Source organism: Stenella coeruleoalba (assembly GCF_951394435.1).
Source record: "Stenella coeruleoalba genome assembly, chromosome: 19".
Lineage (NCBI taxonomy): Eukaryota > Metazoa > Chordata > Mammalia > Artiodactyla > Delphinidae > Stenella > Stenella coeruleoalba.
The window spans coordinates 6814095-6827425 of record NC_137165.1 but is presented as its reverse complement, the minus strand read 5'-3'; the positions used below and the strand labels follow the sequence as shown (position 1 = coordinate 6827425).

The 13331-nt window shown below is 46.6% G+C and overlaps 1 protein-coding gene across 7 annotated transcripts in view; it reads left to right on the top strand.

Annotated features, from left to right (window-relative positions):
- Positions 1-13331, top strand: part of ADPRM (ADP-ribose/CDP-alcohol diphosphatase, manganese dependent) — a 388290-nt gene that overhangs the window by 138448 nt on the left and 236511 nt on the right. For 2 of the 7 annotated variants that reach the window (XM_079903901.1, XM_079903899.1), the window contains one exon: positions 1013-1156. The exons of the other annotated variants lie outside the window; for them this stretch is intronic. In XM_079903901.1, coding sequence (XP_079760027.1) covers positions 1013-1051 — 39 coding nt within the window. In that variant the 3' untranslated portion in view covers positions 1052-1156. Of the gene's footprint in view, positions 1-1012; positions 1157-13331 lie in introns of those variants that run through there. 7 annotated transcript variants of the gene reach the window in all.

Here is a 13331-nt window from a genome sequence, read left to right as displayed (position 1 = left end):
GAGGTGATACCTCATTGTAGTTTTGATTTGCATTTCTCTAATAATTAGTGATGTTGAGCAACTTTTCATGTGCTTCTTGGCCATCTGTATGTCTTCTTTGGAGAAATGTCTATTTAGGTCTTCTGCCCATTTTTGGATGGGGTTGTTTGTTTTTTTGATATTGAGCTGCATGAGCTGCTTGTAAATTTTGGAGATTAATCCTTTGTCGGTTACTTCATTTGCAAATATTTTCTCCCATTCTGAGGGTTGTCTTTTCATCTTGCTTATGGTTTCCTTTGCTGTGCAAAGGCTTTTAAGTTTCATTAGGTCCCATTTGTTTATTTTTGTTTTTATTTCCATTTCTCTAGGAGGTGGGTCAAAAAGGATCTTGCTGTGATTTATGTCATAGAGTGTTCTGCCTTTGTTTTCCTCTAAGAGTTTTATAGTGTCTGGCTTTACATTTAGGTCTTTAATCCATTTTGAGTTTTTTTGTGTGTATGGTGTTAGGGTGTGTTCTAATTTCATTTTTTTACATGTAGCTGTCCAGTTTTCCCAGCACCACTTATTGAAGAGGCTGTCTTTTCTCCATTGTATATTCTTGCCTCCTTTATCAAAAATAAGGTGACCATATGTGTGTGGGTTTATCTCTGGGCTTTCTATCCTGTTCCATTGATCTATATTTTTGTTTTTGTGCTAGTACCATATTGTCTTGATTACTGTAGCTTTGTAGTATAGTCTGAAGTCCCAGAGCCTGATTCCTCCAGCTTCGTTTTTCTTTCTCATGATATATTGTTAAATGAAAAAAAAAAAAAAACCCACAGTTTACAAAACAGTAAAAAGTGTAGAATGAGCCACAGTTGCTAAATACCTATATGTATGTCTATATTCACAAAGGTCACAAATGCAGATGTCTCTCTTGTCCCATTTTTTAAGAAACCAACTTTGATTGAGGTACTAACCATATCATCAGTGGCTCAGCACCTCCACTGCATTGGGTTTGGAATTAAGCTTCACCTCCCGATCTCTACTGCAGGATCTAGGCTTGAAGGCTGGTTTCCACATGGCTCCCTGAATCACCTTTGAAGTTGACCACACTCCTGACCACGTGGCTTCCGAGAAAAATCCTGAGATGTGTTTTCCCTGGGTCACCATCCTCCCCGTGATCTCCCATCTTTCCTTCCTCCGTCAGGTTCTGCCCTCCCCACAAGGTCTAGCTGCTACTGGTAAGTCAGAGAAATATCAGAGTTAAATAGATCCCATGATCATTCTAAGGGGAATTGAGTGGCTCTGTAAGACCATGTAAAGCTCAAGAAAGGCAATAGGGGAAGGAATATTAATTACAGAAGCCTTGAACCCGTATGGTAAGTCCCCTACATATGAACCTTCAAGTTGTGAACTTTCAAAGATGCAAACGTGCGTTCCACCAACGTCCTCCTCTCCCTCCTCCAGTCAGTAACTCTTCTTGCCTGTTCACTCGATGCCAGCCCCTGTGTGCCAGCTGTTGTCCTGGACTACCGTCCTTTTCAAGGCACTGTACTGTAAGATTAAAAATGTCTTCCTTATTTTTTTATGTATTATTTGTGTGAAAAGTATTATAAACCTATTATAGTACAGTATAGCTGACTGTGTTAGTTGGGTACCTAGGCTAACTTTGTTGGACTTATGAACAAATTGGCCTTATGAACATGCTCTCGGAACAGAACTTGTTCATATGTAGGGGACTTACCATATTCCCATCTCTTAAGTGTGGGGAGGGGTGTCCAGAAAAATCCCCCCAAACCAAGCAGATTATTCACCCTTTCCATCCTCCCCTCAAATTTCTGGAATTGAGAACGAGGTAGCCACATGGTGTGAAGACGGTGCTTGGCACACCGAGCTTTACGTGCAGAGCTGGGCCCCACCTGGGCCACTTCTGCTCGCTGCTGTCTCATGCATCCAAATCACGACAGTTTACCAGGACACATGGCTTCTTTTCCTGACCACCCTCCAACCCATTTCTGCCTTAGAGCTTCAGGGAAACGAGGTTAGGAACCCAGGAGGTGGGACCCGGTTGTAGCTGGGTGTATTCTAGAACAAACCCCTCAAATGGCTTCTAAAGAGCAGGAATTACGTGGCAGTGAAGAGGTGAAATTACCACCTATTACTTCACCCATATAATTGGCTTAATAATTAAAACAACTAGCAGGGACCTCATCCACATGGAGTCATTATGTGCTGCTTTTTCCGACCATTGTCACAAAATATGGAAACTACATCTCATAAGGGGAGCATTCTCAGGATTGCTTAGCAACCTCCGCTGTAACTGTCACCCAGTTTGTAAGAACACGTGATTAATTATCATGTCTTGTACCTAGAATATTATGCGTGTGGAAAAGTCATGGAGATGGATCCTCCTTGTCTTGAAACAGATCCCTCACAGTGGGGTTCACCTGGGAACATTTCAGAGTTTGTCTGCTGGGAGAGCCTTGAAACAGCCTTCATTAGAATACATAATTTAATGATAAAATCGTACAGCTTTTCCATGGAGGACGGCATCTCTTTCTAACCATATGGCCATTGTTGTACCAGAGCAATTGCTGAACAAATCCAGGATTTCCCTACTCATTCGTGACAAGTGTTTGTGTCTCATCACAATTCTAGGGAAAAGTTAGTGGTGATAACATAGAATCGAACGTCAGGTTTGGGAATAAAGAGACTTGAGGTCTAATGGCAGCTCTCCTGCCACTGGCTTATGGACTTTTATCCAAACCTTTTCTCGTTAAACCTCAGTTTCTTTCTCTGTGAAAGCCTGGGCTGGTATGCTTTGGCGTGGTGCTCACAGCTGCGAGTCAGCAAGCACGAAAGGGTACAACCATTGCAGTTATTAAGCCCCACTATTTCCAGGCCATTTCTTTCACTTCCATGGTTTTAATTACCACCCTCTGCCAGTGTCTTAAGAACAGCCCTGTCTTCCAGACCTATATGTCCAACAGCCCACTGGCCACCTCCACTTGCATACAACACAGGCCAACCAAAGCTCCACCTGTCCCAAACAGAACTCACCATTCTCTGAACTGTGCCCACCCAACCCCCTTCTCTCCCAATGTCTGCCATGTTTTATCAATGACATTACTGTCCACCCAGTTGGTAAAACCATAAACCTGACGATCACCTGACATTCTTCTCCCTTAGACCTTGTGTCCAACAAATCACTGTCTTGTTAGTTGGACTTCCCCAATACCTCTTGTTTGCTAGTTTGTTCTACAGTTTGTTAGTTGAAACTCCCCAATATCTCTCAAGCATTTCCCCAGCACCACAGCCACCACTGTGACCAAAGTTCTCACCTTCTCTTACTTGGATGGGGTACCTTTCTGGTGTCTCTAATCCCACTGGAGTGCCCCTGCCATCCTTTCTCCACGGGACAGATATGGTCATCTGTGTAAACTTCAGATCTGATTATGTCTATAGTAGATGCCATTTGAGGTCTGCTGAGCCTACGATCCAGTGTCCCCGCTTCTCCGAGACCCGCCCCATCTCCTGGAAGGCACATTTGTATTATGACACCTTGAGCTTCCTGGAGCTCACCCATAGGTCAGTGAATTAGGGGTAAATAATTGAATACCAGGCTGACTCAATTGAATTCTTTCTCCAGGCATTTTGAATTGTGACTCATAAACACCGTTGCGCCTCTCTGTATGACTGGAACTATAACTTATAACCTGAGGGCCATTGTCTCCCCTGCCTTTGGAGAAACAGAGAAAGAGAAAATAACAAAGCAGACGCACAGAGAGGCATACATGACAGACAGAGACTAACTCTTGGATTCCGGAAGAGCTTTCCAGATTCTGACTCCAGGCCCTTCCTGAGAACTATTTATGCTCTGAGATTTCATTAAATTTCTGGGAATTTATAAGAAATTCCCCCATTTCACTTGAGCTACCTTGAGCTGATTTCCATTCCTTGAAGCCAAATGGTTTTTGCTCACATCCTGGCATTATCATGTTAACCCCACCCCAGACTCCCTGTGACACTAGGATACAGCCCCAGATTCCTAAGCCAGCCCAAAGGCCCTGACGGATTTTCTGGGCTTCTTCTGGCCTCTCATCCCTTTGCTTTCTGTGCTCCAGTCACCCCAGGAAACTTCCAGTTCCTGGACATGCCATCCTCTCTTGGGTCCCTGCCCCTGCCATGCAGTTGCCTGGGATGCCCTCAATCTCTACTCCATGCGTCCTCCAGGTCTCAACGTAAATGCCAGTTCCTCAGGAAGCCAGCTGTCTTGGTGGTCCAGGCTGGGCCTTGGCCCCTAGCGAGGAGGACCCCCTTGGCAGGTTTCGTGCAGGAGGTGGTGTCTGATCTGAGCTTTGAAGGACGGACAGGAAGAGAGCTCATCTAAGGCACTTCTGAGAATTTAGGGACACAGATGGGGTCCTTGGTGATGAGCCCGGGCTTTCAAATCAGATGCTCCTGTAACTGTGGGACTTTGGCCAAAGCCTTACCTGAAAGGTCCAGTGAGTGTGAGGATGAGAAATAGCAAATGTGGAGTAGCTGGCATTACTTTGTCATTATTTGCTTTAGCTCAGAGCACCCCGCAATGCTCTGGAGCCTTGCCCAAATCATTCCAGCTCTCTGAGACTCATTTTCATGATCTGTGTTATTGCTTATCTTCTCTACCACATTACATTATTGTAGGGACTGCATTTTCTGAACTCTGAAACCCTAAATACACTTGTTGTTATTCAGATTATTATGATTAATGATTATCATCATCGGAACTCAGGGCCCACAGTGAGTTGCCCCTTCTTTCAAGAGCCAGACAATCATGCTTTTCCTTTGAGAGTTAAATTGTGGAATATGCAGAGCCACCAGAAAGATACAGCACAGCTCCCAGACCAGCAGCGTTTGAATGTAACTTGGTTGAATAGATTAACATATTAAAAGACAGTGTGTCAATCAGAGAAGGAAGGGACAGAAAAAGTTGTCACGGATGCAAACGGGGCTCAACTTGGCCTGGGCAGGGAGGAGGGCAGCTCAGCCGCCAGAAATGATGCATTTCTGTTTCCAAAGATAAGGCCATCCCTAGAGTTAGCAGATGTACGGAGGATGCCAGTCATTTCCTCCCTACTCCCCACGCCTTCTCAAAGATCTCGCCCAACCTGCAGCCTCGGGTGCTGCAGGCCTTTGTAGCAGGTGCCCTTGCTCCCAGCCCCGCCCTGCTATCCAGGACTGAGAGTCGGGGGTGAATACCAGACTGATATTCCAATTGAATACCTACTGGATTGAATACAATCCAGTAGCAGACGAGAGCTGTTTTCTGAGTTTCTCTGTGTTCTGAGCATTTGGAACAGAGATGGGGAGACTGCATCATTTGGGTGTGGGGGGCACCAAGCTGGGGGGCTGGAAGGTCACTGGGACAGAGACCATCACCTAGGGGTGGCCATGCTGCAGCCTTGTGCAAACAGAGGGGTGAGCAACTAAGTGTCTGCCAGAAGAGAAGAATAAATAAGATATGTGTAGAAAAGCGGCGGCGGGGGGGAGGGGAAGGGAGGAGAGAGAGATCTGCTGATTTTTCTTGTTCCTTAAGTCTCACTCTGCTTCTAAATGACATTCCTTTTTAACAAGCTGCAGTAAGTAGGGATATGCAACCAAACCATTCCTAACGAGGATGAAATTTTAGCCAACAGACTGTACTATTTCAGTTTGCCTTGGCGAGATCATCTTACTGTGAGTGAGAAAGTTGATCAGTCAGGCTGTCTCGGGCAGACACGGTCGGGGGTGGGGGGATTCGAGCCGGGAGGTGGCCTCTAGGAGCTGGGGCCTGCACCATGAAAGCTGGCACCTTGCTGTGCGATAACTTGGGTTCCATGTGCTGTATTAGTTTTCTGTTGCTGCTGAAGCAGATTACCGCACTTAGTGGTGCAAAAACAATATAATTTTATTACCTGTAGTTCTGAAGGTTGGAAGTTCAAGTTGACGTGGGTCTCACTGAGCTAAGATCAAGGGGTGGGCTGGGCTGTATTCCTTCTGGCGGCTCTAGGAAGGAATCCATTTCCTTGTCCTTTTCTATCTTCTGGAGGTACTCACGTTCCCTGTCTCCTGGCTTCTTTCTTCATCTTCAAAGCCAGCAAGATAGCAGCTTTCTGACGCTCCTTCTGTTGTCATCTCTCTGTCCCCGACTCTCTCTTCTACGTCCCTCTGTCACTTCTGAGGCCTCTTGTGACTGCATTGGGCCCACCTGGATAAGTCAGGCTAATTCCCCATCTCAAGGCCAACTGACTAGTAACCTTAGTTCCTCTTTTCCATGGAACCTAGAAATTCACAGCTTCTAGGGATTAGGGCATGGACATCTTTCTGCCTACCAGGCGTAGCTTGGCAAAATGGGGACAAAGGACAAAATATTGACGTATAGCATTCTTTAAAAATACTCATTTCAGCTTAGGAAACTTGGGTGCTAAATGAGTAAACTTGTAAATTTTCTTTCTCTGATGGGCACAGAAAGATCTCCTGAATCTGTGCTTTAGTGCATAGAGTATGGACTTTCCAGTCCTCCAGGCTTGGGTTCCATCCTACCAGGTCTATATTTAAGTTCTCTGTATTTCAGTTTCCTTCTCCATAAAATATAGGTAATAATAGTACTGTTTGGAGGATTACGTGAAATCAGATGTTTTTTTAAACTTGATAAATGCCCATTTTCTTGCTTTTCCTCCTTACGCTTCCTCCTTTCCTTTTCCTGTCCTTCCAGATCTCGATAGCTTGGAACCATGAAGCGAATACACGAATGCTTCTAAGTGAGGGGCGGGGGGTGCTTACTACGTCTTGCCAGCAGAAGTGCACTCGTGCCAGGAGTCAGAAACGCGCTGTACGCCCCGATGATGATCCGTAATCTTTTCTTGCTTCTTCTCCCCCATGTTTTGTGTCTTTCTGTCTCTTAAAGTGGGAACCGCCCTGGGTTTCTTGCTGTCTTTCTTTTCTCACCGCATAAAATGATAAGAGTTGGGAGCCAAGTGCAGGAAGATGGAGGCTGCCAAGGAGGAGCTGCCAGGACAGTGGTTTTCAGGGCCTGAGTGATGGGAGCAGCTGGAGATTTCCAGTGGGCTTCATCGCAGCCATGACCCACAGCAAGCTGTGTCCCTGGCCCTTTGAGCAGCTTCTTATTCCTTTAAAGGATTCGCCGTCTACAGAGGTGGGTGAGCTCTGGGCACGGCCGTGACCACAGTCCTGGGCTTCTGGTGGAAACATTTTTTTTCCTTTGATGTTTGAAGGAGCTTGGGAGCCTTCTCCTCCTCGCCCTAGAGATTCAGGATGGAATTAAGTGAAGGGTTGCTGAGCTTGTGTGTAGCAGGAAGACTCCATCTGGCTGGATTTAAATGATGCCCCTGTGATGGGGTAAGACAGGAATAAAGACACAGACCTACTAGAGAATGGACTTGAGGATACGGGGAGGGGGAAGGGTAAGCTGGGACGAAGTGAGAGAGTGGCATGGACATATATACACTACCAAACGTAAAATAGATAGCTGGTGGGAAGCAGCCGCATAGCACAGGGAGGTCAGCTCTGTGGTTTGTGACCACCTAGAGGGGTGGGATAGGGAGGGTGGGAGGGAGGGAGATGCAAGAGGGAAGAGATATGGGGACATATGTATACGTATAAATGATTCACTTTGTTATAAAGCAGAAACTAACACACCACTGTAAAGCAATTATACTCCAATAAAGATGTAAAAAAAAAAAAAAAAAATGATGCCCCTGTGGAGATGCAGCCAGTCCAGATATCAGACACTCTTGGCAAAACATTCTAGAAAGCAACTCCTGTTTTCGCTGAAAAAGCAGTCTGCTAATTGGGAAGTATGGTCTGTTTCTAATTTTCTTTTCCTTTCAGTTTCAGACACGGCACCTATGTAACCTCATTATCAGCTCACAAAACATCTTCACATACGTCAGCACTTTTCTTTGACTCTTGTGCTTCCAGTGGACTCTCAGAGTCAGACAGGCCAATGTAGAGATCCCAGCTCTCCCAAAACTAGTAGTTACTTAACCTGGGTTTCAGTTTTCTCAACTATAAAACAGGCATGCTAATAGTTATTTCCTAGGATTGCTGTGCTGATTGAAACCCCAAGCATAGATCCAGGCCCTTATTAAACATTTGGGAGTTAATACTCATCCCTTCCTTTTTGGGTTCTCTGCACCCAACGCTTGTATATCTCTTAATTAAAACTAGTTCCCCCTTTAAAAGATCTAATAGTCAGGTATAGAATAATAGAATATAGTGCTTGTCTGCAAGAACCTTCTTCTATACCTTTGCCTCAGCCACCCTTCCTGGGGTACAGTAGACTTTTGTTTTTCTGGATTTGGGAATGAAGGGAGTAAGATTGCCCTTTGGGAGTTAAGCTGTAGGGTAACACGGTGGAGAACATTAAAGATACACAGAGTCAGCTGAAGGAGAAGGCACAGTGCCCAGGTGGGCAGAGGCCCCACCAGATTGAATGCATTCCCGTAAAGAAAGGACGTGTCCATCAGAGGCAGGACTGGTCAACTCTGAAAGCAAAAAGACACGAGAGTCCTGGAGGCAAGGATCCACAGGGTCCATCGCAGTACCCTCCAGGGAAGAGGGAGCCTTAGCCAGTGACCAGAAGTTCTCACGCAACGGGGGCAGAGAGTGGAGCCCACACGCTTTACAGATCTCTCGTCCCATTGGCAAGACCATCACTCTTGTGAAATGGAGACCCCAGGCTACCTCAGCATGTCCCTGTAAGCGTGGGATTATCAATTTCCCCTTGTTCTGCTCTAGGTGCCCCAGAGACTCTCAAATTGTGATTTGGCTTCTCTTGGAGTCAGCCTTTGGGGAGAGAATGGGCTAATCCTGTAGAATCTGAGTTTTTAGGTCTTAGCATCAGTAATTTCTCCCTGTGAACTAAGAAACAGACATTGGGGTTTTATACACCAGTGTACTCTTCTTGGTTAAAATGTCTCTGTGAGATGGGTCACTCTTCAGATTGTGTAGCTTTCCAAGTATCAGATATCAGACCTAGTAGGATCATGGGAAATTCCCCAAGGCAAGTAATACCAGTTTGTGAGACGTCTTGGTAGACAGTCTGCTGGCCTTTCCTCTTAGTGACACCCATCTGGCGTTTCAGAAGAAAAAGCCTTTCAAATGTTGACACTAACCATACTCTCCGTCGCACTCAGTAACAGCCCAGTGTGGTAGTGTCACCTGGTGGGAAGATTCTGGGATTTGGAACCAAACAGACTTGGGTTTGATTCCATCTCTGCTGCTTTCTATCTATATGAACTTGGGCACGGAGTTGAACATTTATGAACAACAGTTTGTCCATCTGTAAAATGGGATACTTCCTAGGGCTGTTGCAAGCATGAAAGTAGCTATGATTATCGTGTGCATTAAGGGGGCCCATCAGATGGGGAGCAATGATAAAAGTCTGGATCTTTTGTTCCATTATAGACTGAGAATCTGTTATGTGCAAAATTGAATCCAGTCTAATATATAAGCTCTAGACTCTTCTTCCATCACTTTGGCCTGTTTTAGGTTTGAAAATCAGCAGTGGGGGATGGTCTGCATCCGTTTCCCATGGTCTGAACAGTCTTGAGCTTCCACAAGCTTTGCCTGTGGCCTCAAGTTGAGTCCCCGAAGGTATCAAGAGGTGACCTCTAGCAAATTTGTTTTTACAGGTCTGAGTGTGTATGTGGATGCCACCTTTTGATCTTCCTTTGAGCAGAAATTCCAGCCTCCTGGTGCAGTTCAGTCAGAGCTTTGGCGACTAGTTTATTGAATGCGCGAGACTCAAGCCAAAAACAGCTTCACTCTCTCTCACCTCTGCTCATTTTCACCTGCTCTCTGCCCCTGGATAACATTTTGGGTCAATGCAATACCTTTTCTGGTCACTGTTAGACAACAAAAGAAAAAAAAAAGTTCTTCGGTTACTTTCAGGTCCTCGAAAACCTAATCCAGTCTGACAAATAAACTCCAGGCTCTCTTTCTGTCACTTTGGCCTGTTCCGGGTTCAGCAATCAACGATGGGGGAGAGCGCTGGGAGTCCTGCCTCGCTCCTTCCCACTCACCTCCCCCAACCCTCCAACAAGCAATTTGGGACCCTCCTGGGTGGGCTGGGAGGAGAGGAAGGACAGAATAGGTCTCGTATGGCAGTTGTCACTGGAGGTGTCCGGTGGCACAGAGGACATTCTCCACGTGACACTCTTGTGAGTTCCTCCGGAAGCCATCTGACTGCAGCCCCTGAAGCTGGTGATGCCACCTCAGGCTGCCTGCTTGCAAGTCCTCCGTCTCAACACCTCTGCGCCCAGTGGCACCCCCCAACCCCTCTGCTGAGATCCCTTCACCCCTGCCAGGCAGTTCTTCCTCGTTATTTTTTATTTCTTTTTCAACATCTTTATTGGAGTATAATTACTTTACAATGGTGTGTTAGTCGCTGCTGTATAACAAAGTGAATCAGCTACACATATACATATATCCCCATATCTCCTCCCTCTTGCGTCTCCCTCCCACCCTCCCTATCCCACCCCTCTAGGTGGTCACAAAGCACCGAGCTGATCTCCCTGTGCTATGCGGCTGCTTCCCACTAGCTATCTGTTTTACATTTGGTAGTGTATATATGCCCATGCCACTCTCTCACTTCGTCCCAGCTTACCCTTCCCCCTCCCCGTGTCCTCAAGTCCATTCTCTACGTTTGCGTCTTTATTCCTGTCCTGCCCTAGGTTCATCAGAACCAATTTTTTTTTAGATTCCATATTACCTTGCATCCTGATTATAAAACAATACATGTGACACCAGAGTTGTTCTAAAAAAATAATGGAGCAGAAGATAATTAGTCAAACTCCTGCCATCTCCAACCCAAACATCCATCAATAGAAGAATAAAGAAACAAAGTGTGGGACATTCGTACACACTCAGCAATAAAAAAAAATACTGAACAATTGATCCACACAGCAACGTGGATGAATCTAAAAATAATTATGCCGAATGGAAGAAGGCAGACCGGAAAAGAGAGACATACCGTGTGATTCCACTTGTATAAAATACGCAGAACTACAAGCTAATTCACAGCGACAGAAAGCAGATCAGCGGCTGCCTTTTGATAGAGGAGCGGGGTGGGGTGGGAGGGACAAACTACGAAGAAGCAGGAGGAAACATTGGGGGGTAATGGATGTGTTCCTCACCGTGATTGTGGTTTTGTGAGTATAGCTGGTGGTACCCTTTAAATATGTGTGGTAATAAGTGAGACAGAATTGACAGTAAGTGTGTATTGACAGTAAATATTAACATTTTAAAAATAGTTTTATTGGGATACAATTGACAATAAGGGTGTATTGAGAGTGTTAAACATTTTTAAATAGTTTTATTGAGATATAATTGAAATATTGATACTTATTGTCAGTTGTATCTCAATAAAGCAATTAAAAACGTCTCGCCATCCGACAGTCAGACTGGGTCTTTTCCTAGAAGCTTCCTGGCTGGCTTCTCCCTCCAGGCTTCCACCTGGACCGCTGATCGGCTGATCGTGGGGCTTGTTGTCTCACCCTCAGTAGGGGTGCTGTTTGCTACCACGGCAACCCCTTTGTTTAACCTTAGCCTCTTGAAGCCTGAGCCTGGCTCCCACCCCGCCTTCAGGAAGCATGTATCCAGCGATCCAAGTAGTTCTTCCAAAGCCTTTGCCCTTCGTCCCGCTTGAGGAGGTAGCCGTGAAGCACCTCTCTACTTTGCCCATACAGGACACCAGTGCCTCTCTGCAAAGCCCTCATCACTTTTCCTCCCTTGCCTTGCAGATGGATGGTGGCCTAGTGACAACAAAAGTAGCTTTTGACAGTGACGCCTTTTGCCAGGACTGAAGAGATGGCCCGGCACCTATGGGTCCTCTCAGCACGCATGGCTCTCAGCTTTGGGGGCCTCGGCCGAAACCCTGGGACAGAAAAAGGCTTGTTTCAATAAACTGCGCCCCACGTCACTTTGCTTCGTTGGGGTACAAAGAAATGAATTTCTCCCCAACGTACTTTCAGAGGCATATATATGGGAGGCAAGCAGCCTCTCTAAGCGCCGAGGCCCTAAGCAGGAACCTGCTGGTGCTGGGTGCCCCTCCCCCTGTCGGAAGCTGCACGTGTACCTTTCAGAAGATGTGCGGGTCCCTTTCGTTACTTTGTCCCAGAGACATTAATGCCACCTCTTTCCTGTTCCTGAGGGGTGAAATATGACAAGCACTGTGAAGGTCACACCTGCCAGAACTGATGCTAGAGTGGTTACCAGGATGACCCCTGCCCGAGGGCATCTCACGACCCAGCAGACCAGGTGATGGGAGGGCAACCTGGAGGATGAGACGAGGCACCAACTGGGGGCTAAAGGGCTGTGTGGTTTGCCTTCAGAGACGTCTTCTGAGATGCAGTTGGGGTGGACAGAGGGAGGCCGAACAGCTTTCCACGGTAGCTAGGGATACCACCTCTGCCGAGGTCCTCCCCTCACAGAGACTACGCACATCAGAGTGAATCAAACATATTTCTTGTCTCCCCGTCACACCACACCCGGGATCAAAAGTGAGTAAGGTGAGCGGAGTCTTCCTTCCGCCTGCCCTTGCTGCCGGGCCGCAGGCCAGGGAGAAGCCCCTTTAGGATTTAGGTCACACAGGATGATGAGGGAGAAAATTCAAGGTGAGAAGAGAGAAGGGAGGTGACCAGGGGCACCTCTTTGTACCCCCAGTTCCTAGTGCCCTAAATGGTTGGGTGGGGGAAGCTGAATCATAGACGAGAGTGACATTTTAAATGGGGTTGGACCCAGCGTTAATCACGGAAAGTGCCTAAAATTGGACCCAGGTCTCGTGAAGAGTCAAGAGAACTTCTGCAGACCACAGTTGGTAATGAAAACGTGGAGGATTGAACACGTGTCAGAAACTAAGGAAGTGCCTTATATATAAACTCATTCAACCCTCACAACAGCCCCAGGAGGCAGGTGCTGTTATTAATAGCCTCCTTCTCACCGATGAGGGAATTAAGACACAGAGAGGTTAAGCAGCTTGGCCAAGGACATCCAGCTTGAACCTTGACTCCAGAAGTGATGCCCCCAACCCTCCCTGGGCTTCCACCTGCTCCGCAACGTCATGAGGCTTCCCATTAACTGGCAAGGCCAGGAGCTCTCCAAGGTGTTGGAGAGAGGCCCAGAGACAGCACAGACAGGCAGCCAGGGCCAGGATCATGGTAAGGACCATTATTTTATTGTGAGAGTGAAGGGAAACCACAGGCGTCTAAATGAATGGCTGCCACTTCCGGCTGTCACAGCCAGGTCTCCGGCTGCATCTCTGTTTAGCAAGTGGGAGCTGGCTGTTTACGTGCCCACCTCTCCCTCAGGGCTGGAAATGTGTTGCA